General features: G+C 37.9%; 1 protein-coding gene across 6 annotated transcripts in view; it reads left to right on the top strand.

The window, feature by feature from the left end:
- Positions 1 to 22898, top strand: part of Scml2 (Scm polycomb group protein like 2) — a 157775-nt gene that overhangs the window by 52001 nt on the left and 82876 nt on the right. For all 6 annotated transcript variants that reach the window (XM_075958084.1, XM_075958088.1, XM_075958086.1 and 3 more), the window contains exon 11: positions 21798 to 21843. In XM_075958084.1, coding sequence (XP_075814199.1) covers positions 21798 to 21843 — 46 coding nt within the window. The remainder of the gene's footprint in view (positions 1 to 21797; positions 21844 to 22898) is intronic.

Here is a 22898-nt window from a genome sequence, read left to right on the forward strand (position 1 = left end):
CTTCCAGTCCCTTTGCAGCTCCTTTTCCACTTTACTTTTGTTTTCTCATCTCTGCTTTTCTCCACATTTCCCCATCCTTAGGTCTCTGTATTTCAGGGTATTTTTGGGGTAGAAGTAGTGTAGCAGAAAGAATATACCTGTTGCAATGGATGATCCTTGGAGAATCAGGTGTTAATTGTGTTTTCACTTTTAACAATATGTAAAGTATTATTTTAATCTCTGTTCTTATGTCCAGCACTGGATTGTGCCAGTATTAATGTGTTTGTTTCTTTGTACAGATGTCACATAGCCTTTGACTGTGGTATTATTTTATGAGCAGGTCCTCATTTAGGATGAATCTTTGTGTCAGTTTTGGATTGAATCATTCTCTCCATCCTTCCCTAGTGCCCTGCCTTCTTCCCTCCCTCTTTTCCTCCCCCTGGTTTTCTCTCTGTGTGTCGTTCTCTGTCTGTCTCTATCTCTCTCTTTCTCTCTGTGTGTATGTCTTTTGTATATTCTCTGCTGTTTTCAGTATTTGGGCCTGACCATAGGAGCCACCGGGAATGGTTTTAGAGGTGTGTTTATGAGTAGTATGTATGAGAGAGACTTAAGTTGACTCTTGTACTCCATAGCGAAGGCTTACAATATTTTCTAAAGTGAGCCTAGGCATTTTTCTTAAGAAAAATATGTAAAGGGTTTCTGTTATTCTGTATTCTTATCATCACTTAATATTGTCAAGCTTTTATGTTGTGCCAAGTTGTTTGGTGTTTATAATGAGTTGTTTATGGTATCGTCTGTATTTTATAATTGCGTACATATACTCCAAGAAGTTTTATCATTTTTAGCCCACCTACACCCTTTCTCACTGTCTTCTTCCTGCTGAACCCTTTCTTCCCCCAAAATACCTTTTCTACCTCTACATGTTTCTCTTTTGTGTGTGGATTTCCCACTGTAAAAAGAATCTTACCTGGGAAAGGTTTGCAAATCACCAATCTGTGGGCATAATTCTGGGTATTTAGCAGGCTGTTAAACATATGGTGGTTCTTTGAATTCCCATCTAACAGCTGTAATGTTGAACTTTAATTTCTCTGCATACAGCTTGACTTAAATACCCTTGACAAGGATGATTCTCCTATTTGGGGGAATTGGCGCTCACTCTTTTACTTAGGAAAAAAAAAGCTTCATTAGAAAATTCAATAGAAAAGGAATGGTGAAGGAGGCACTTGCTTTGATAGCCAGTTATGGCTGACTCTGTGCTTAAGGAATCCTTTCTTATTGGCTTTCTAAGTATCTGGAAGTGTATGTCAGGGTCAGTGAGGCCCACTCTCAGTTTTTGTTTTCTGTTATCATGGAAAAGGTTAAGATCTTCAATTTATTTTTCTGGGTTTTTTATTCTTGTAGTCAATATAATTACATGATTTCCCTCCTTTCTTTCTTCCTTCCAGACCTTACAATATATTTCTCCATGCTGTCTTTCCAAGTCAGGACCTCATTTTTTAATTATTAATTATTAATTATTTTTTTGGATGGTTTCATTTATTTATTTATTTAGGATTTCTGTCTTTTTTCCCCGCCACCGCCTCCCATATCCCTCCCCCTCCCCCAATCAACTCCCCCTCTCTCATCAGCCTGAAGAGCAGACCAGGTTCCCTGCCCTGTGGGAAGTACAAGGACCTCCCACTTCCTTCCAGGTCTAGTAAGGTGAACATCCAAACAGCCTAGGCTCCCACAAAGCCAGTATTTAATTTTACATATATTTATATTCATTTATTTTTAAATCTCATAGGCTCTGCTATTTTATTTGGCTCCATTTTGTTTAACCTCATTCTGAAAGTCTTTTATTTTTTATCACGTTGTGTGTCTGTGCTTTTGTGTGTCAGAGAACACATGTTGAAGTCAGAGCACAAATTTTTGACTCTGTAAAAACAGAGTCAGTTTTTACCTTGAAGCAGCATCTCCCTTGTGTTTGTAGCTGCACCGCATAGTCCATGCTAGCTGTCTGGGGACTTTCTAGGCACTTCTACTATCTTCACCTCCCATATCCCCCATAGGATTACTGAGATTACAGGCATGAGCCCCAGAATCTAGCTTTTTATGGGTTCTGGGAATCAAACTCTGGTTTTTAGGTAGGTAAAAATTTTCCTTGCTTAGGTCCCTTCTGAGTAAAAGTTAAAAATCCAGAACCCATTTTTCTGATTGTTATCTTTTGTAGCAGTTTTTCTATGCCTGTCCCTAAGGATCCTGGAAATTACGAAAACAAAAAAAATTCTTATTATAGCAATATGACATCCAGTTAACATGTTTGTTAAAGCATAGATCTATAGCCAAGTATCTCCTTTAAAAGACCAAACTAGGTATATCTGTTGTTTATATCTGAAGACTGAATGATATAGGTTAGTTAAGTTTTTTATTTTTGTTTATTTTGTTTTGTGCTTGTTTGCTTTAGTTTTGTTTTGTTGTTCTTTAAGGTGTTGCCACACAGGTCAGTCTTATCTCAAACTTTCAGTCTTTCTGACTCCTTCTCCTGAGCATGCAGTGCTTCAACTCCTGACTTGAGCAATTGTTCCTTTCTCTATACATACGTTTTATGAATCTCTTCAGTTGTATGCCAAATTTTCCTCATGTGTGTGTTTTGTTTTTATTATGAGTTTTTAGCCTGGATTCATTGCACATTCCTTTAATCCTAGTACTCATAAAGTACAGGCAGGCTGATTTCTATGAGTTCATGGTCAGTGTGGTCTACATATTGAGTTCACAGCTAGCAAGGGCTACACAGTAAAATCCTGTCTCAAAAAAAATTCTGAGTTTCAATATACTATGACATTTTGTTACACTGTACTGTTAAAAGAGTGCATCTTACTCTTGTAAGGTATCCAGGTTCAATTCCCACTACCCATATGGCAGTTGCATTTCTAGTTACAATTGTAACTCTAATCCCTGGGGATCTGACACTCACTTCTAGCCTCCTTGGGCATAGCTAATAAGTGATGCACACATACCCATACAAACAAAACATACACATAACATTTGCAAAAGTGTAAATTTTTTAACCTAATCTAGATTTCTAGTTGATTTGAAGCCAAGGTAGATCTTGAAGTTGAAATACTTTTTCCTCAAAGTCTTAAATAGCTGGGACTACAGCACCTATTTTGTTTTCTGGATCTGAATACATGCATGTAAATTTTTATTATTTGCTATTTTACTACTTTCATTTTTATTCATTCTTTGCATCTCATTTATAGGATTGTAATTTCTTCATAAATAAGTAGTCTTTTGTCATGGAAGTTCATATATATATATATATATATATATATAGCTGTTAAAATTGTGTGTTTTCTTGTGATTTCACAATTGATTAGGTTTGTTAACAAATAATATAATTTGAGAAAGAAATGTGGGGATCTAAAAAATATGAAACCTCATTTTCATTATGAAATGACTAATGATTTTCCTCTGAAGACCAAGAGTCAAAATATAGATGAAATCATTTAGAATAATATGTGGTATGCCACTCAAAAGCTTATAAAATGTCCAGTAAAAACTAGGTTAATACATTGGCTTATGAAATAAGGTATCAGGAGCTTTCCCGCCACATTTCTGAGAACCCTTTATAGCTTACCATAGGATGTTTAAAGGTTATTTCTCTTGTTTGTTTCTTTGAAGTTGTCAGGGACCAGACTCGACTAAAATACTACTCACCAGGGTAGATCTTAGGAATTTTTCCTAATGCGAGCTCTCTGCCGACGCAAAAATCCCAATCAAGCCAAATCACAACAAGCCAAATTTAAAAAAAATATCCAAGTTTAATGGGATTCCTCTGCTCTCAGGTAATCCCGAGGAGGAACCGGGAGGACACCCATGCAACTACCAGGGGGAGGGAAAAAAGAGACCACGAGGAAACTTTCCAAGGAAGCAGTTTAGATAGACTGAGGGCATGGTCAAGATTTTGGCGGGCTCGTCTTGACCCTCCTCCAGGGAGGGGTCAAGACTTGGTGGGCACAGGGACAGGGCCTCCGAAGATGGAGGCCAGAGACCGGGGCTTACATTCTAGACTGTATAAGGGGTAACAGGAAGCTTAGGGGATATTGTGACTAACATTTAGGCTCTCTTAGGAAAAAGTGGAATTGACTCAAGTCTGGCTACTCCTGCAGGCATAGGGCAACATGGGAAGGGGGAGAGCTAGGTGTTGGTGTTTCCATGCTCAGCAAGAGGTGTGGCTGGAAAGGCATCCTGTGTACTATCATTCAGGAGATGTCAGGCATCTGTTCCTTGGGAGAGGTGTGAAGGCAGGTGTCAGGTGTCCTGAGTAGGTGCCTGCTTGAGCCTGGAGAGATGGTAGGTACATCATGGGTGTCCCAGGAGCTTGGTAGCCCGGGTGATGGTGAGGAATACCATGTGAGGTCCTGTCCATCTCCATCGAGGTTCAAGAGACCTAGGGGTTAACTGTTTGAGGAGTACTCTGTCCCCTGGGGAGAGCGGGGCAGGTTTAGGGGCATTAGAGACCATTGGTCTGGGGCAGGGAGACAACTGTTAGTATGAGAACGGAGAAGGGACCTTAAAAGGGAGAGGTAGGGTAAGGTACCCTGCCAATGGAGGAGTTTGGACTGGGAGGTGATAGTTAAGGAGAAAGGGCCTGCCATAAATTTAGCAGCTCAAAAGGGCTCAGGCCCATAGGGGAAAATGGGGGTGGTCCTGAGGCGAGTAAGGGCAATGGGAAGAAGGGAGGGCCAAAATAACCTGAGTTCAATGGAGAGCTTGGTTAGCTGTTGTTTGATGAGTTCGTTGCCCCTCTCCACCTTTCCCGAGGATTGTGGATGGTAGGGGGTGTGGAATTTTCAGGAGATGTTGAGAGCTTCTGATATGAGCTCCATGACCCTGGAGGTGAAGGCTGGCCCATTGTCTATCTGGATGGGTTCGTGGGACACCAAACCAAGGAATGATATGGTCCAGGAGTACCTGAGCCACTACATCTGCTGTTTCCCTGGAGGCCAGAAACGCTTCTATCCTTCCAGTAAAAGTATCCACAAGTGTTAAGAGATCACAGAGTTTTTTTATGAGTAGCCATATGAGTGAAATCAACCTGCCAGTCTTCACCCGGTTGGTGTCCACGAAGCTGGTATGTGGAGAGCCCCTTGTGGGTTGGCCTGGGCACACGTATGGCAAGAGTAGTGAACCTGTAAAATAGAATCTCAGAGATGGGTGGGGTCAAAATGGGACTCCAAGAAGCAGAACTTTGGGGAAGTGGCTAAGGATATCTCGACCCGGTAAAGGTGCTGGGAAAGCAGGTATCACTAAGAAAGAATGAGAGAAAAATTGTCCTGCAAGAATGCAGGGCAGTGGCAAAGTTTTAATTGGGGAGTTTTAAGTTTTAAGAGGAACGGGTCCCATCCACCCCCATAACTAAAATTGGTGAGGGGAACGTAAGGCCTGAGTGAGATGTTAGAACAGAATAGGTAGCTCCTGTGTCCAAAGTAAAAGTAATGGACTTACTTGCTACCTGCAGCTTTACCCTAGGCTTGGATAGGGTTACGGGATATACCAAGTCTGGGCAGTGCCAATCCTCTGCAGGGCTGAGAAGTTCAAAGGCTGGCACAGTTTCACTTGCCCATGTTGGTGAGGCCAGACCCCTGTTGCGTGTCATAGAGGACAAGCCTGCATGGGGGCATTGTGATTTCCAGTGTTCAGGTTGCTGACAGATAGGGCATAATGTCAGAGGAGGTGTAGTGCAATATTGTGTCCATGACCATTTAGGCCACACTTGAAACAGCTTGCCTGTGAGGTTGACTTAGGCTGGGCTCTATCAAGGTAGAGCCCTGTGGTTGGCTTCCCTTGTTCCCCTTCCTGTAACCTTAGGGCAGCTGCTAAAGCCTGGGTCTGTATGTTAGCTGCCTGTTGTAGCCTTGTTTGTTGGGAAGACTCAGCTGTTTCTTCTCAGGCATTAAAAACTTTAAAGGGCATTTTCACCAATTCTCGTATAGGGTTTTGGGGATACTTCTCAACGTTTTTAACTTTAAGCAGAAGGATTAGTAGAAAAGGAACCTAGCCACTTTACTGTCTGAGAGAGATCTGGAAGAGAAAGGGGAACATGAACTTTCATAATGCCATTGACTCCCGCCTCCTCCCAGAGAGGACAGAGAAGGGCAGAGTTGTGGTGGGATCTAGTATGGGAGGAGACTGGGGAGGATTTGGAGTGGCGTATGTAAGCACCCATTCGTCTTTACGGTGGCAAAATTTTTTAGGTCCTGGAGGATAGTAGTACATAGGGAAATTAGCCATTTGGGACAGATTGTATCGGACAGGTCCAATTTCATAGAATAAAAATAACATTCCGTAAAGACGAATGGGTGCTTACATATGCACATGGTGTTTGGGCTCTGCGCTCTTGCCCTTCCATTAGTAGCCAGTGTCTCGCAGCACCAGTCTTGGTTGCTAAGGCTGCAACGCCTCCAAATTCCCAGTCATCTGGGAATTGGGACCCAGACAATTCCAGCTGGACTATGCAGCCAGAGGCACTGGCCCCTCCCCGACTCCCTCAAGCCCACATACCCAACTCCCCCTGTTGTAGAGCAACATTCTCCTCATTTCTCTTCTCGGTCAACCCCCTCCCTTCCTAATCCAGAAGTTCAAGGTCAACTTCCACCTTCTCCCACCTTCCCCCCCCCACCTTATCTCCCAACCCTTGTACCCCCTCCTCTGCACGCTGGGCTAGCCACTCCAAAATCCTCCCCAGTCTCCTCCCATACTAGATCCCACCACAGCTCTGCTATTTTTGCAAAAGATGTGGATTTGGTTCCCAGAACCCATATCAGGTAGCTCACAGCATTAACTCCAATTCCTTAGATTTGATGCCTTCTTCTGGCCTCTTTGGGTACAACAAACTCCTGGTATACATAGAGACAAGCCGAGTAACACACACATACACCCACCATTTTTAAAAAGAAACAAAAGACTATATATGCATATTTATGCTCATTAATAAGATATCAAGAAAAAGCATAACTAATTCATAGTAATGGGAATGAGAGTAATATCATTTGAGTTGGAAGGATGTTCATCATTGGGAAGAATCCTGAAGAGATTTTCTGGGTTCTAGAAGAAAGGTGGGGGATGATGGCTCAAATGGAGAATAAACATTATGAAAAGAGTAAAATCAAAATTAGTGTTTTGTTTTGTGTTTTTATGTTCAAAGGACCACTTTTCAGCTGACAAAGTGCTTTTCCATTTCATCCAATATTCCATGATATAGGTTCATCTCAAACTCATACATGAAGGATGCGATATTTGGTCCTACTTCCTTTTAACAGATCTTATAACATCTCTTTTCTCTTTCTCAAATTTTCTCACTCATCTTGCTGTTTCTATTTCTAACAAAGCTGCATGCAGCATACAGTGAGAATTCAGTAAATAATCTGTTTGAATAAAGGACTGAGTGATCATATTGAAGGCTAAATGTAGTATAATGTAGTATTTATGGAATCCATGCCAGTTTTCACAGCCTGTAAAACACTTGACTTGGCTAGTTAGCTCATATGTGAGGTATTTTGTTATTACAGACTAATATACTTTTACAATGTGAGGATTGGTTAAACAAAATCCATGTGGTTTTCTGATCAGTTTGACCAGTGTTTTCTCATCTGTGACTTAAATGCCATTTATTTCTTTGCCACTGTTTATAATTTTTTAAATAGAGGCATAGGATTGGTTGTAAATAAATAACTAATTGATGGAGCTTGGAACTTGGATTTTAGACAATAACTAAGAGCTCCGAGTACAGTCATGTCTTCCTTTCACCTGTTAGGCTAGCTCTATGGCTTCCTAGCTGAATTCATTTTGTGTTACTTTTCCAGAGAAATTACTATTTTGAAGCTATAAAAAAATTGTCAAAACCAATAGTAATGCTAAAGTCAACTCATAGCTTTTTGTTATGTGCTTTCAGTTTAATAATGATATTAAAAGTTTTTCAAGAATCTAAAGGTATTTGTAAACTTAGTTAACTCTTAAGTACTTTATTAGTTATTTATTGCCTACCATGTGGTTTTTATCATCAAGGTGGAAATAGACAAATGCTGTTTACTAATTACAGCTTGAATCTCTAATTTCTGCCTTTTGTGTTGTAATAAGAAATACATGATGTAGGAAAAACATTTTTTATTAATTCATCCTAGACTTTTAACTTTATGTTTGCAAATAGTACTCAGTATAAGCTATAGCATGTGTATTGATAAAATTATGGGATAAACTTACCTAGAAAAAAACCTATCTTTTTATTCTGCTTGATTAATATTAAACACTAAAAAAAATTTCAAAAGGAACTAACCAAACGCACTTGAGATACAGGATTTGGCAATGGATTTTGATTAAGACAAGAGTGTAGTAGAGTAGTGTGTCAATAAAGTCATAATAGGTTTTGGTCTGAGTCAAGAGAACTATCAGAGAAAATTAATAGGAGTAAATCTGTTGCTTACTTGATAAATTATGAAAATGTGGATTATTTCAGCCATAGTTCTTACTCTTTCAGTCTAAAGAGTCTTCTCTGTAAATTAATGAAATTTGTTACACACGTGTGTAACACATACTGACCTCTCTCACCCCAGGCTTTCCTCAGTACCTCTGGCTATCCTCCTTCTTTACAAATCTTTTTTATCATTTTCATGTCTGTTCATTTTGTTTTGTGACCCACTAAGTCACAATGTCAATGTAACCATAGGTTTAGGACTAAATCCTGCAGGCTGGTGGGTCAAGCTGTAGGTACATAATTTAAGACAATGACTCCCCCCCCTTTTTTTATAATGCATCAGTAGTTACTAGTTTAGCCGTGAAGGCTAGAGGCCTAAGAGCCCCTTCCATGACTTGTTGTTGACAGGTCCAGTCTTTTTGTGTGGGATCCAGTTTAGGTAACTGCAGTTGCTATGCGTTTGATTTCAATAGTTGTATCATAGCTAGAAGATGACATTTTCAATACTTTACCCTATTTCCTGGCTTTTACATATTTTCTGTCCCGTCTTCTGTATTGTTCCCCAAGCCTTCGATGGGGGTCGTATAAATGTCTTGTTTTAGGGTTGAGCCTTCCGCTATGACTTATACTCACTGTTCATGGGGCTAGTAGAAGTTGTGACTCAAGAGTCTTATTTCTAATTTTCTAGGTAATATTTATTCAACACCATAATGAAAGTATTTATTCTTCCAGTTTATGAATTATCAGATTCTTACTACATATAAAATACTACCATATAGCATAAAAGAGTGATGTTCTGATCTTTGCTAACATTATTTATAAAAGCAGTCTCTATTTTAGCAAAGGAGGGAAAATAGGGTATAAGTACCCCCAAATAATTATTATTGAAAGTTTATATGTATAGGATATGATGAAACCATATGACTGATGACAAAATTGGAAGGTTTGTTAGAAAATGTTCTAAAAGATGTTCAGAAACTAACTCTGACACTTAACTTGCTATGTGAAATTCATTTTCCTCATCTATAATGTGAGTATAAGAATATCTAACCTCATAACATTTAAAATATTTTAGGGTTAACTTCATTTTTTAATTTAATATTTTATATTAACATTGACTTCATTCAGTTTAAAAGGATTTGAAAACAGTACTTTTACATGACTTTTGTTTATATTTGTTTTTGAAATAGTGGTCTTACTATGTAGCCCAAGTTGACTTTGAATAGAAGAAAAACTATAAAATTACTGTAATTCCAAAACAACTCAAAACTACACGCATACATACACACACAGTTTCTTCTAATTCAGTAATGAAAACAGTGAAAAAAGAATTTTCTGTAGCGTACAACGTGGACTTTTATGTTTTGTTTAAATATCTCAATTTCCTTTTTGTATATATACTATGTATAGTAATTCTTAGATTTAAGTGTCTTAATACTTGAATACTTTCACATAACTACTTTATTATACTATGAAGGGAAAACACATTTGAACTTGAAATGGTCTCCTGTCTGAAATCCAATAAATAAATGTCTTCTGAAGGAGAAAATTTCCATACTATTAAAGATTTGATTTTATGTTTAATAAAGTTTCTGTAAATATGATCATCTTCAGGAAGAGAGGTTGCCAGTTACTAGGAAGAAATAAAAAATTTAATACCACACCATTTTGAAAATCTTCAGGTGGCAGGCCTCTTCTGTTTCAAGAGTAGGTACACCAAGGAGTACATTCTATTTTACTGTCTTAGGAACTGCTGGCTTCTTCTTAGGGAGACCAAAATTATTTCCCTGTTGTGCTTAGAACTAGCAATGCCTGTACATACTGCGCTAACATCTTTGAGGAGCTTGCATTTGTTTGGTACTGCAAAAGCTGCATATGAAAATAATTTTATTTTATACTTAGTAAATGGATATATTCTTTGTTGTGGATATATGCTTTTTGTTTTAGGCTCTAACTTAAGAATTATAATTTTGAAAGTCCATTATACATTAAGGTAATAACAGATACAATATCTACATTCAGTTTTGGAAAAAGTTGTAGAGAGAGGAGAAGAGCTATCAATAGTTTACTTTTGTTAACATGGCAATTGTGTATTTTCCTAACAAAACTTTGAAATTGGCTTATAATAAACTCAGAACTAGAGGTGCATATTTTCTCTGAATTTCTATTTGATATATGTTGTGCAGATTGATAGGGTGTTTTAAGTCATTTTTTCCTTCCTCTCTTCAGAGTGATCTTCACTTATGCTACAGGTTCCTCCCAGGTTAGAAAGCATGTGGAGTGGCAATTGCAAACTGCACTATTTATTACCCTTCTGGGCCCTCTCAAATGTGAACAAATGATTTCTGTCACTGGGCTGGTGTAGTGTCTTTTAGTTTAAGCATAAATTAAGAAGAACAACAAAATCCAGAAAGTGGGACTAGGAGGGCATTGGTGTAAAAAAAAAAAAACAACTCATGGTTAAGAGGGATAAAGGTGAAAACGTTGGCGCCACAAAAGGATGGAGTGAGTGCCTTTGCTCAAATTCCTGTATAGGAACTAAGCTCAATTTTCCTTGCTCCTTGGACTTAATTTCCTGGGGAGGAATTTACATTTTGGGGTCAGTGGCCAAAGCAGGAGTCTGATAGGCTGATGGGAGTGAGTTTCCAGGATGGAACTTGATGCTAGACTCCAGGGCTCTTGGGTGCAAGGGCTGCTGCTAGGTAGTTTTCTTTCTTTCTTTTTTTTCTTTTTTTTCTTTTCTTCTTCTTCTTCTTCTTCTTTTTTTTTTTTTTTTTTTTTTTTTTTTTTTTTTTTTTTTTTTTTTTTTTTTGGTTATGGCTGATAAGGAAAAACTGCCAAAAGGACTTTTCAGGGTCGCCATGTCTCTATGGTGGCCACTGCTTGGATAAGCACAAGCAGGTTGCTGGGTCCAGGACTCAAGGTCCATCGCGGCAGCCCGCTGAGGGTGTGTTTGCAGCCAACACGGGGCACTTAGACTGCTGTGGGAGGGCGGGGTGGCTATATCGGTTGTGGGGCATGCGCGGCTCTGAGCGCGGCTTCTCAAAAATGGCGGCGGCAGTGTGAACTCTGGTGTCTGCTCCGGGAACTAGCATGACAGAAGTTTTGTTGCTAGGGCGGAGGAGACCCGAGGTGCGTGGTGCCCCCGGCCCCCCATGGGGAGTGGCTACTAAGTTCTGGCGTTGCAGCCCTGACGGCTGTCTGCAGGGCGGGCGGTGGGGAGCCTTAGGGGCATGTCCTGCGCTGGGAACGCCCCCTTATTGCCGCGCCAGGGTCCCGCCTCAGTTTGTCCCGACACCCGTCTCACACCCCTGGACTCTTTACCCCAGATGCCAAGGCTGCAGGGTCTCACTTAGTGTTCGCTGTAGGCCACTTTGGCTGCTAGTGCTCAGTGCTGCCCTTCACACTTGCTCGGAGCCCCTCCACCAGCCCGTCTTGCTGCAGGCATTCTGGCCCCTGGCCCAGCTCCCTCGGAGGGCCCCTCTCCTGCAGTGCCGACAGCGCCCTCTGCAATTCTGCCCAGGGTAGGTGGGACCAGGCTGAAGCCTGGGGGCTTTGAGGGTGGTTGGTAGGGTTGAGTGGGGCAGAGGATGACTTCTTTGCAAGGTTTGGGTTCAGATCAGGATTTGGGAGGTAACTTGGATTTGCGGAGGGGATGTCAGCCTAGAAAGATGCGCCTGTGGCCTGGAGCCCGCGCGGGTCTGGTGCCAGGTGTGTGCCTTGGGGCTCCTCGCGGGGGTGGGGTGAGGTGAGGGTAGGGGGGGTGTTGGCTCTTTAGAGTGGATACCTCCTGGATGAAGTCGAATGGGAAGGCATGGACAGACTCCTGAAAGGGTTTAGGCTAGGGGATGTACTCAGTCAAGGTTTGAGAATAGTGACCACTGTTCCTTCCATTTGAAAACAGCCCTGTAAAGGTTCCCCGCCTTTATTGATTTTTTTTTAAATCCTGACTAGAATTCCAAGAGTCTGGAAAAAAAAGATACTAGATATTAGGAGAATTTGGGATCTAATCCAACTCATTTATTTATTTATTGGTGTCTTGAGCCACATATGTAGCTACAAAGACGAAGAGTAATTGCCCCTCTCCCCTCCCCTCCAGTCCTGTGTTGTATGTGGGCAGCTCACATACTTACTTATAGGTTCCCATCTGAGAATATTGATGTTTTAAAGAAGGTTGTTAAACATTTGTCATTCATCACAAAGTATGATTACAATTAGAAATGTCTATGTTTGAAAAATGAGAACATTAACCTTTAGTATTTACCTTTAGGGTGACTTTAGAATGTCTTTTGAAAGTAAATGGATTGGTTTGCCAAGGGTAAACTGAGGCAGGAAAAATATCTTTTGGTGTATGATTTTCAAAAATATTGGAGATGCTTTTTTCTCAGAGAACTTCAGCTGTTGCAGTCTCAGTGTTTCCAGGGACATTATTATTATTTTCAGTTTGAGGAAGAATATTGGAAGATGTACTTGAGTACAAGGAGGTTTTTTTAATAGTAGTTATTGGCACATACTTAATTTTGTCTAATGATTGCTTTGAAATGTTTTCACTAATATCAGTTTTACCTTTGTTTTGCCATTCTGTTTTTCTTCATTAAGTAACCTTTTTGTAATGATGGGTGTTCTTTTAAGCAGTTTGTGGTTTTCTGTATTTAATGGGAAGAATGTGAAAATAAGCTTTTGAAAGTGAGTCTAGTTAGGATTTTGAGACGGCAGTGAGTTTGTTACCTTACATAGATCTATAGCTTTATCTATCATTTTAAAAATAATCGGAATTTATAAAAGGACTTAGTCAAATCATTATAAATAGCTTTGAAAATTTTGAATAAGATGTCTGTCCTCAAACTATGTAAGTTCCTTATGCGCGTGTTTACCCCAGAGAACTCCTTTGCTTTAGATTTGTAGTTAGGGGAAGAAAAGATTACCGTGACTGGTTTTGCACTATCTGTATGAGGCTGTTTTAAAATTGATGATGTCATGAATGTACACAGTTGCTCTTAAACATCGATTCTTATTTGTCATGAGGCATTTGGTCAGCCTTTTTGATTTATGGCTCAGTTAACAGGTCTTCATTAAGCACCTGTGCTTTTTTATTTTATGGAATTCACTCAGTTTGAGGTATATTTATTCAAAGCCCATTTTGTGTTTCAGTTTCTGGGTGTTTAAGGTAACCGGTTCCACCAGTAGTACCTTATTCCTGTATATTCCAAGGTTGCTAAGGAAATCATAATTGATATAGAACATGTATTTCTTTGCCTAATGGTTAAATTTGAGTATTTTTGCCACTGTTCTTTACATTTTGGTTGTAACCAAGAATTATTTTTGATTAGGCCTGTGGGAGACAGGTATTTTTGCTAATATTAGTTGAAATCAGTATGCATATTGGAAATTGGGTATTTTAAAATGATAAACAATTGCACATTTATGACCAAGTAGCTTACGTTATAACTAGATTTAAAAAGTACTTTTATTATTTCAAAATATATCTTAAATCTCCCTAAAGCCAAAATAATAAGGCTTATGATAGTCAGTTACAGACTAGATGTGACGCTCATTTTTTTGAGTGTGTTCCTTTTTAGCTGCCTGCCTGTTCCTCCCAGATGCTTCCCATCACCTCTTTTCCTGCCCCTCTTCTCTTCTGTTAGTGTCTGTTTCCGCATTAGTGAAATGGTCTGGGTAATCCTGGGCTGTCTCAAGAAGAAATAATTGATGATGGTAAAGTGCCTTAAAAGACTGAGTAAATACTAGGTCTTTTGAATGAAAATGACTTATCCCCTTGTTCCAGTATAAGTTAGTTCCAAATACAAACTTTTAGTTTGAATTCTTATGGGGGTATTTTACTTGAGATTTTTATTGCCACTCTCTTTGGGTTAAGTGGAATACTGGGGTAAATGCAAGAGGATCCTCTGTTCTTTGAGCTACTAGTCACCTTTTAGAAACAAAGCCATTAATGTCAGAGAGTTAGTCCATGGGATCTTCAGATTAGAAGTGATTGTAGAATTTGAAAACCTGGAAACTTGACAATAGTCAATGTTGGTGATTTTAAAAGTTCACCTTTAATGTAAAGTCTTGATACTCCTTTTTCCTGAGGGATACAGAAGAATGCCAGTTTCACTTACTAACTCCAATGTTGTATAATTTACTTATTTAATTTTATAAATATAGGAATAAAATAGTGTTAAGTATGTTTTTCACACTTAGTAGCTTGGGCTTTGGTTACTTGAGGCATAGAAATACCTTTACCTCTAATGTCTTATTTGTGTAAAGTCTAACAGAAATGATAGTAAATTGAGAAACAATCTAAGATTTGAAATGGGCTTATGTTGTTGGGTTTTCATGAGTAAGGCATTTTTGGTTATTTTGCCTTTGTTACCTGGTATAAGTATACCGTGGTAGTCATAGAAATAATAGTGATGGTGTTTATATCGTGATTTCTATTAAACATAATGTCCCTAAATCTTTCTCCTGCTTTTGTTTTGGGCATCTAGTGGGATTTTTTTTAACATGAAATGAGGATAACTTATTATGCGAAAAGTTGAGCGATTTTGAGTTCACACAGCTGCATATGCTGGTGTTTTAGAGACTATATGGACTCTTTAAAATGTTAAAAAGTGGAGTAAACTTGTTGAATTTTTGTGTGAGTAAAGAGCTGGGAAATATTTGAAGATAGAGAACACTTAACTCCTCTACTTGTAACTTGTGTTTATGGCTGTGGGTCTGCCCCTTCCTAAGTTTATGGACCAAATTGTTCTAAGAGCGGAAAGAGAGTGCTCACCTTTTGTAGTAATTTACCATTGTAAATTTCCAAAGGGACAGACACTGCAGTTCTATGATATACTTGAGGATACTTTTCGTTTCTTGGGGAACAATTTGCATGTCTTCCTTTTTGTCTTCGGAATACACATCACAGTTTTCACAGCATTTGTTTCTCAAAAGGATTAGCTAGTTCAGAATTCCAGACATAAACAACTGTATTTGATATGTACCTTGTAGCCTTTATTAGTTATTTAAGAATGAATGTTGTCAAAGTCCTTGGTTTTAATATTTGGTCACTTTTCCTACCTTTTATCAGTTTTGGCTAGCTTTTATTTTTATTTATATATACTTAAATTCAAACACTAATTCAAATGTACTTAAGTTTTCTTTTGAACACAGAAATATCCGTTTTGCTGTGAAACTGGGTTTTTTTCCTTTGAAAATAATTTAAAGAGTATTATTTGGATTACACTTTAAAGTTATTTTGAAGTAATGTCCATATTCAATTTTTACTGACTTGATAGAGTTTCATAAATATGCTCAGATAAAGCAATCTTTGTAGTCATTGTTGAGATAAAATAGACATAGTGACAAATACATATGTGTATTCCTTAACTTTATATTACTTTATAACTTATTTTTTTCATTTTAGATTTCAGAAGTTATAGAGCTATTTAAATGAGTAGTTTGAAGATACCTGCTACATGTTTGATATAGTGTCAGGGATGTTTCGTTTTCTAGTCACTTTAGATTTTAGTTTACTGCATGCTTTTCTCCACTGTTGTTTAGTAGGCACGGTTGTCATCATTTCCATTATTTCTTGTTGGACTGCTGTTAGAAACCATAAATCTAGGTTGCACTGATAATAGAAGCAGGCTGTAACTTGATCTATGTCTTTTGTCAAAGTATAACACCATGAGCTGCCTGTAGTAAATTGACATGCCATGCCATTATCTCTAGCCCTTCACAAATGTCAGTGGGCAGCAGGTCTTCGGGTAATTAGCTTGTGGCTGTGCTTTAAAACCGTAGGAATTTACAACTATAAACTGGAATTTTGGCAACCCTTGACTTGTATTTCATTTATCTATTCTCTTATATAAAATGCTGCCTGACTGTGTACAGAACTTCCACATGAATAATTTTAAAATGGCATGCGATTCTTTAATTTGTAAGTTATAATTTTTAAATAACTTAAAAATACGACTAATGAATGCTTTTGCGTGCACGCTCTCTCTCTCCCCCTTCTCCCTCCCTCCCTCTTCCTTCCCCCCTCTCTGCCAGGATCTCAGTAGCTCCCACTGACCTTGAACTCATCCTCCAGTCTCCACCTTCCAAGTGATGTTGGATTTATTTTGACACACAAAAAGACAAATTTCTAATTTCTTGGGGGTAGATCTTGCTAAAATTGCTAAAATATTTCCTATAGAAAATTTTATTTCCTTTGGAAGATTCAATTTGATGCAAATCCTTACTACCATAATATTCTAAGAATTGGTGAGTCACCAATGGACTTTTTATTCCATTTTATCCTTAGTAATATTTTACTTTTGAGACATAGTTAGTTTCCCTATTTGTCATCTTATCTTCTTGACTTAGCTTCTTGTGTGCTGGGGTTTACAGAAGTGTGTCACCATGCCTGCATATTTTTAAATGTATTTGTGCAATTTAGGTTTTCTTCTAATTACTTTCATTTATGTGTAAAAGAGGGACTTTTGATTATTTTAATAACCTGGGTGAATTAAATCCATAATCATAAAGTCTTAGCATAATAAATCATGACCGAGTCAACAAGTAACATATAGATATATACACCCTTTTTCTGTCTTTTTTTTAAGATAGCCATCAGCACTGCAAAAATCTTAGTTATGAGAGTGCTTTTGTCAGAGAAACATGTTACTACAATATATTTGAATTAAATGAACATTTACTTCAAGTCAAATGAAAAACTTTTTTTAAGTGTGTGTTTTGTGCCTGTAACTCTTATTTTTCACTCTTGTATACTGTGTTGACAAAGGATTTTAACTGAAAATGTTGGCTTTATAAATTTATAATATACATGGATAGAGTTTCATTGGAAGATTATTGGTATGTGGAACTTTGAAAGTGCATATAAAATACATACTTTCAAATTTGTATTTTTTGTGGGCTTGTGTGTGTGTTTGTTAATTGGAAGAATAAACAAGAGGTGGATAGCAGCATATATTACTTGATAGTTGGGTTAAAGGTGGTTTTTCATCCTTACAATTACTTGTCTCTAGAATTTTGAGGAGAATATGTCCAATGATGATTTTTTTAAAGAAAAAAAAACAGTTTCTAGGAATACACAAGGCTGGCTCAGTGTGGGTCCAAAAGTTTTTCCAGTGTTAACTTATCTTAAAGAAAAAAATACTTGTGGTTATTTATCCCAGAGTTATTCAGCACAATGTGACATTGGTTTGGGTTTTGCTAGACCACTTCTCTGATAACTATTGGAGAATAGCTTCTCTTTTGGCAATGAAAATATCTGATCATTTAAAACCTATATATTTAACCTACCTCACTTACTTTGTTTATGTCTTTGGGTTCTCACTTGTTCAAGACTCTAGATTGGGTGCTATGCCTGTGTGGCGATATCTCACTTTCATGGCTACATAGCTATGTAGCCATGTTAGCTATAATTTAGCATTGGAAAATCTCTGAGCCATCTCTACGGCCTTATCCTCCTTTATTGTCTTCTGGGTTTATATATCTTGCAGCTCTAGCTGTTATCAAATAGTCCTCCCAAATGATTATTCTAGTCCGACTTTTAAAGGTAAGGTCAAAGAAAGATGAGTGATGTTTTATGATTTGTGTGTGTATGGATACCCCATGAAGCCTTGAGCTCTGAGAGAATATAGAGGGAATTGAGGACCTAGAAGAAACATGATCAACAGTGGATTTCATCAAGCTAGTGGCAGAAACAGGATCTTATTTTGTGTCTTCAGTCTGAAATTCCACTTTCTTCTTTCTCTGTTCATTGAAACTGTTAGCCCTGTGAATGACTCACACACACACACACACACACACACACACACACACACACACACACACACTGTATGCATGCACAGGCAAATATAACCTCATGATTTTACTGTCAGTGTAGCAAAAGATGAAGCTTAGAAGTGGATTACTTGACCCTTTCTCCTCTTAGTATCCTCTTTATTACCAGCATTCTCTTAGATTTGCAGTTGGGTTCCACACATTAAAGCCTCATTATACTGTTTTGTGTGTGTGTGTGTGTGTGTAGTTTTTTTCCTCTTTCCTCTCAGAAAAAAATTATGCAAGGTTGTTCATAAAGCAGCTTTGCATCTTATCACAACACCTTTTCCCCTGGTCTTATGAGAAATCCCTTTCCTGCCTGTACTGTTACTCTGGGGTTGGAGCTTGCTTCATTTCTTATACAAAGCCTGGTGGGTTTCAGGAACATTTATCATGTTTGTATGAGTATTTTAAGAACAAAAAATGAAATTATCTTTTTATATGATAAATTCAAGAACCTTTTTTATTCCAAGTTCATTATAATTTCTGATACTAGAATATCATTTTAAATCCTCTTAATGCTTATACTTTTGTTTCTTTAATAATGTTATTTTCTTCTGTGGAATTCTTAGCTGTGCCAGGCTTTTTCTTTTAGGCCATCTACCAGCTCCCAAACCATGACACAGAGACTTATTATTAGTTGTGAATAAGATTGGCCTAGCTTAGGTGTGTTTCTGGCTAGCTCATATTTATGTTTTTATTTGTTTTCGTTTTTTTTAAAAAAACTTCTTTATTAAATTTTTGGGGTTTCACATCTTGCACCCCAATTCTGTTCACCTTCTGGTCTCCCAGTATTCCTCCCCATCCCTGTTGCATTCTCCCACAAAACAAAACAAAGTAAGCAAGCAAGCAAACAAAACCAAGAACAACAACAAAACAATAAATCAAAACAGAATAAAAACCGCACCTAAAACCGAAAACTCTCTGTTTCGCCTTCTCTCCTGACTCTTCATCACCTCTTCGTTCATCCTGATGGTATTGGAGGCTTCAGTGTGTCATTTAGTATACTCCTTTGTCCATCAGCTTAACTGGCAAATGTCCATTGCAGTGAGTCATTGGTCTGGTTCAAGGCCTCTGGTCTTTGGTACACTATCCTCACTGGATCCTCACCAGAGCTCTTCTGGGGTACCTTGTGTCTTGGAGATCTTGTTGGTATAGTTCCACAGGACCAGCCCTTTCACAAACTCCAGCAGGTCCTAGATGGGGGAGATGCTAGGCCCAGCTGTGAACCTGGGCGTTCTGCCTAGCTCTTTTAATTTTATTAACCTGTTTCTATTTATCTACATTTTGCCCCAGGGCTTAATATCTTTATTACTTTTGTATATCTTATTTTCACTGCTTCTCTATGTCTGGGTGGCTGGCATCTGCCTGGCTTCTTGCCCTGGATGTGTCCCTTGTTCTTTCCTCTTCCTCTTCTCTTATTCTTCCTCTCTCTTGAGCCTAGATTTTTCTTCCTATTTCTTATTTCTGCCTGCCAGCTCCACCTATCCCTGTCTCTGCCCAGCTATTGGTAATTCAGCTCTTTATTAAAACAATCAGGTGCCTTAGGCAAGCAAGGTGAAACAAATGTAACATATCCTTATATAATTAAACACACATCCTTACGTCATTAAATGCTGTATAAACAAAAGCAACACACCTTTACACAGTTAAATATTCTGTAGTATAAACAAACGTAACACGTTTTTTTTAAAGTAATATTCCACAACACTCAGCTTTTAAAAAATATAGTACGCATGCACACCCACTCACCTGCCTGCCTGCCTGCCTGTTACCATGTTTTGTGTTTGTGCTCTTGTCTGTCTTATGTTGTTGGAGTTCAGAAGATGGTTTCAGATCACCTGGAGCTGTAGTTAACACCATCTGTGCTCCCGAACATGTTTTCTGGGAATTTCAGTATATTGTAGTATATTGTAAGAGTTCTTAACCATGGAGCCATCTCTCTAGCCCCCAAATCCCAGATTTTATGTGGTAAACTGTGTATCGTAGCACCCCCCTCCCCAATTCTTTCTTTCCTTCACTCACCGTTCTTGCTGGGTACCAAAGCTGGTTTCAAATTCACGAATCTCCTATTTGAGCCTCTTAAGTGCCAGGATTATAGGTAGATTCTCCACTACTAACTCTTAGAGTGTGTATCTTCTATCCACATAGTACCAAGCACATCATGGGAATTATATCATTATTTATTAAGTAAATGAATAAACTAAATCTAGAGTCAGATACTTGTATTGACTAAAGAAACGGGAAAGCTTTCAGGAAATAGGTTGGGTTAATTGATGGTCTCTAAGAACTGGTAGTATTTAAAGAAGCAGAAAAGGAGCAAAGGGTATTAGATGTAATCAAAACAAGATGAGTCACTGAAACAAAAATCTTTTTCAGTTAGTGTATATGGTGTGTTTGATTGATACATGTCTGGTGATTTTGAAATTGAGGAGGATCTTAGTATTAACCCATAGAAAGCTCTGGATTTTTTTCTTAATTGCCTAGCCAGTTGAAGCCTGAGGGTGAATTGGGAGGAAAACAGCCCAGACTGTATCTGACATTATGCATTATTATGGTAGAAAAGTACACCTCTGGCAAAACAAGTTGAACAGTTGTGTTACTACTCCAGGTAGAACTGAATGAAAGTATAGACCGGTGAGTGTCAAGGGGAAGGGTAAATTAGGTGCGTAGTCTATTGTTGGCCACTGAGTGAAAGAACAGATGTATAGCTAAGTCTTGAGAAAAGTATTGGTATTGGTGAGAGAAAACTATCAGAAGCAGCAAAGTTTGGGGAGTTGAGGCTTTAAATGCAAATAAATCTTTTGGGCTAGAGATATAGAAATCTTTCTGCATAACTTCATAAATACATTCCCTTAGTTACCAAGTTACATTCAGTCTGTACACCATCCCATCTTAACAACAGGCAAATATATGCACCTGATCTTTTTCCTAATGCTTATTCTGTGTTTTATTAATATTTCTTGGATTGGACTCTTCTCATAGAAGGATGGTCTAATATTTTCTTTTTCATATTTGTTTTAGAATATGGGGCATGTTGAGGACATGCAGGGAAAAAAACTAATTAATAGTAGTTTAAATCTATCAGGTCTCCTAACAAGCAGTTTGCCACTAAAAATGAATTTACTATTTTGAGACAGAATCTCACTGTGTAATCCAGGATGACTTTAAATTTAAGATCCTCTTGCCTCAGCTTTCTGAGTGCTGAGATTATAGGCCTATTCCACAGTACTTACTTGGCTCCTAACAGGTAATTATTGTTAGAAGATTTGATTTGTGGAACTTTTCATTGCATTTATGATTTTTCTACTCATCAATGTTATGAGGGCTCTGTTAAAGGCCTTACATCAAAATTCAGTGACTGCCAATCTACCATCATCTCTGATTTACTCTTTCATTTTTGAGACCCTAAAACAAAGCCCTGTACTTACCCATTTTCCATAAGCAGCTTTTCATTTTATTTAAGTATCCAACTCTGAAATTCATATTTTGCTACTATTACATGTCAGAAATATATGGTACTTAAGGCATTAATTGTTTTGCTTTTTAGGAAAATAGAGGAGAAGGGAATACCATGGGACAAACAGTGAATGAAGGTAAGATTTGCTTATCTAAAGATTGTTTTTAGCTGTTTCTAACAAGTATCTTCGCATATACTGAACTTGTGAAATAAAGCCTTTAAAATGTTTTAACAAATAACATAGTATTAAACAATTACCTGCTGATTATACCCTTTTCCCTATTGAATACTGTCATACTCTGTTTCTAGTATTTTCCTTCCAGAATTATTTTCTTTTTCATATTTGAAAAAAGAAATGCTTTCTTAGATTTCTCTGTAGACATATTTTATTGACAATTGATTAGGGTACAGCATTCTTAGAAGCACCTTTATGTAGAAGATAATCATCAAGTAATTGAGGAACTAAATTGCTCCTAATCTCAATAAATTCTTTGCTACATAGTTGGAATTCTTATATTCATTTCTTAAAGTCGGTTTTATTGCCCTTATTTATTCTGTTGTCCCTTAAGGGATTCAGGTAAAGTCTTCTTTTAAAAATGGTTTTTACTTTTAATTACATGTATATATGTTATGTCTTTGTGGATATGTGCATTTGAGTGAAGTTGCCTATGGAAGTCAGAGAGGACATCAGATGCCCTAGAGTTGTAGTTTCAGGCAGCTGTGAGCCACCTGTGGTGGTCATCTGCAAGAATAGTAAGTGCTCTTACCAACTCAACTTTCTCTATAGCCTCCAAATAAGAAAACTAAAAGTCTTGGAGGTAACTGAATAGATCTTATAATAGGGTTCTACAAAGCCAAAGTAAGAATAGAAATATCCTGGGCTGGGGATGTAATTTCGGCATTAAGAGGACTTGCCTAGCATGTAAAAAAGCACTTTTTTTTTCAGTTCACCCTACCAAACAATAAAATTAAAAATAGTAGAAAGTAGGAACTAAAAAAAAGAATAAATAGAATTCAATTATTTTAACTGTAATATGAATGACTAATTATTTCATCCTGTATTTCTCTGTAGAAGTCTGCTTATTGACTCATTCATATGCCACACCTCTTTGCACTTTGTTGCGCTTTATTTGCCATAATACATTCTTCACACATTTGCCTCTTTATCCTAGTTCAATTCTTGTCTATCTT

This window comes from Microtus pennsylvanicus, chromosome X (genome assembly GCF_037038515.1).
Source record: "Microtus pennsylvanicus isolate mMicPen1 chromosome X, mMicPen1.hap1, whole genome shotgun sequence".
Lineage (NCBI taxonomy): Eukaryota > Metazoa > Chordata > Mammalia > Rodentia > Cricetidae > Microtus > Microtus pennsylvanicus.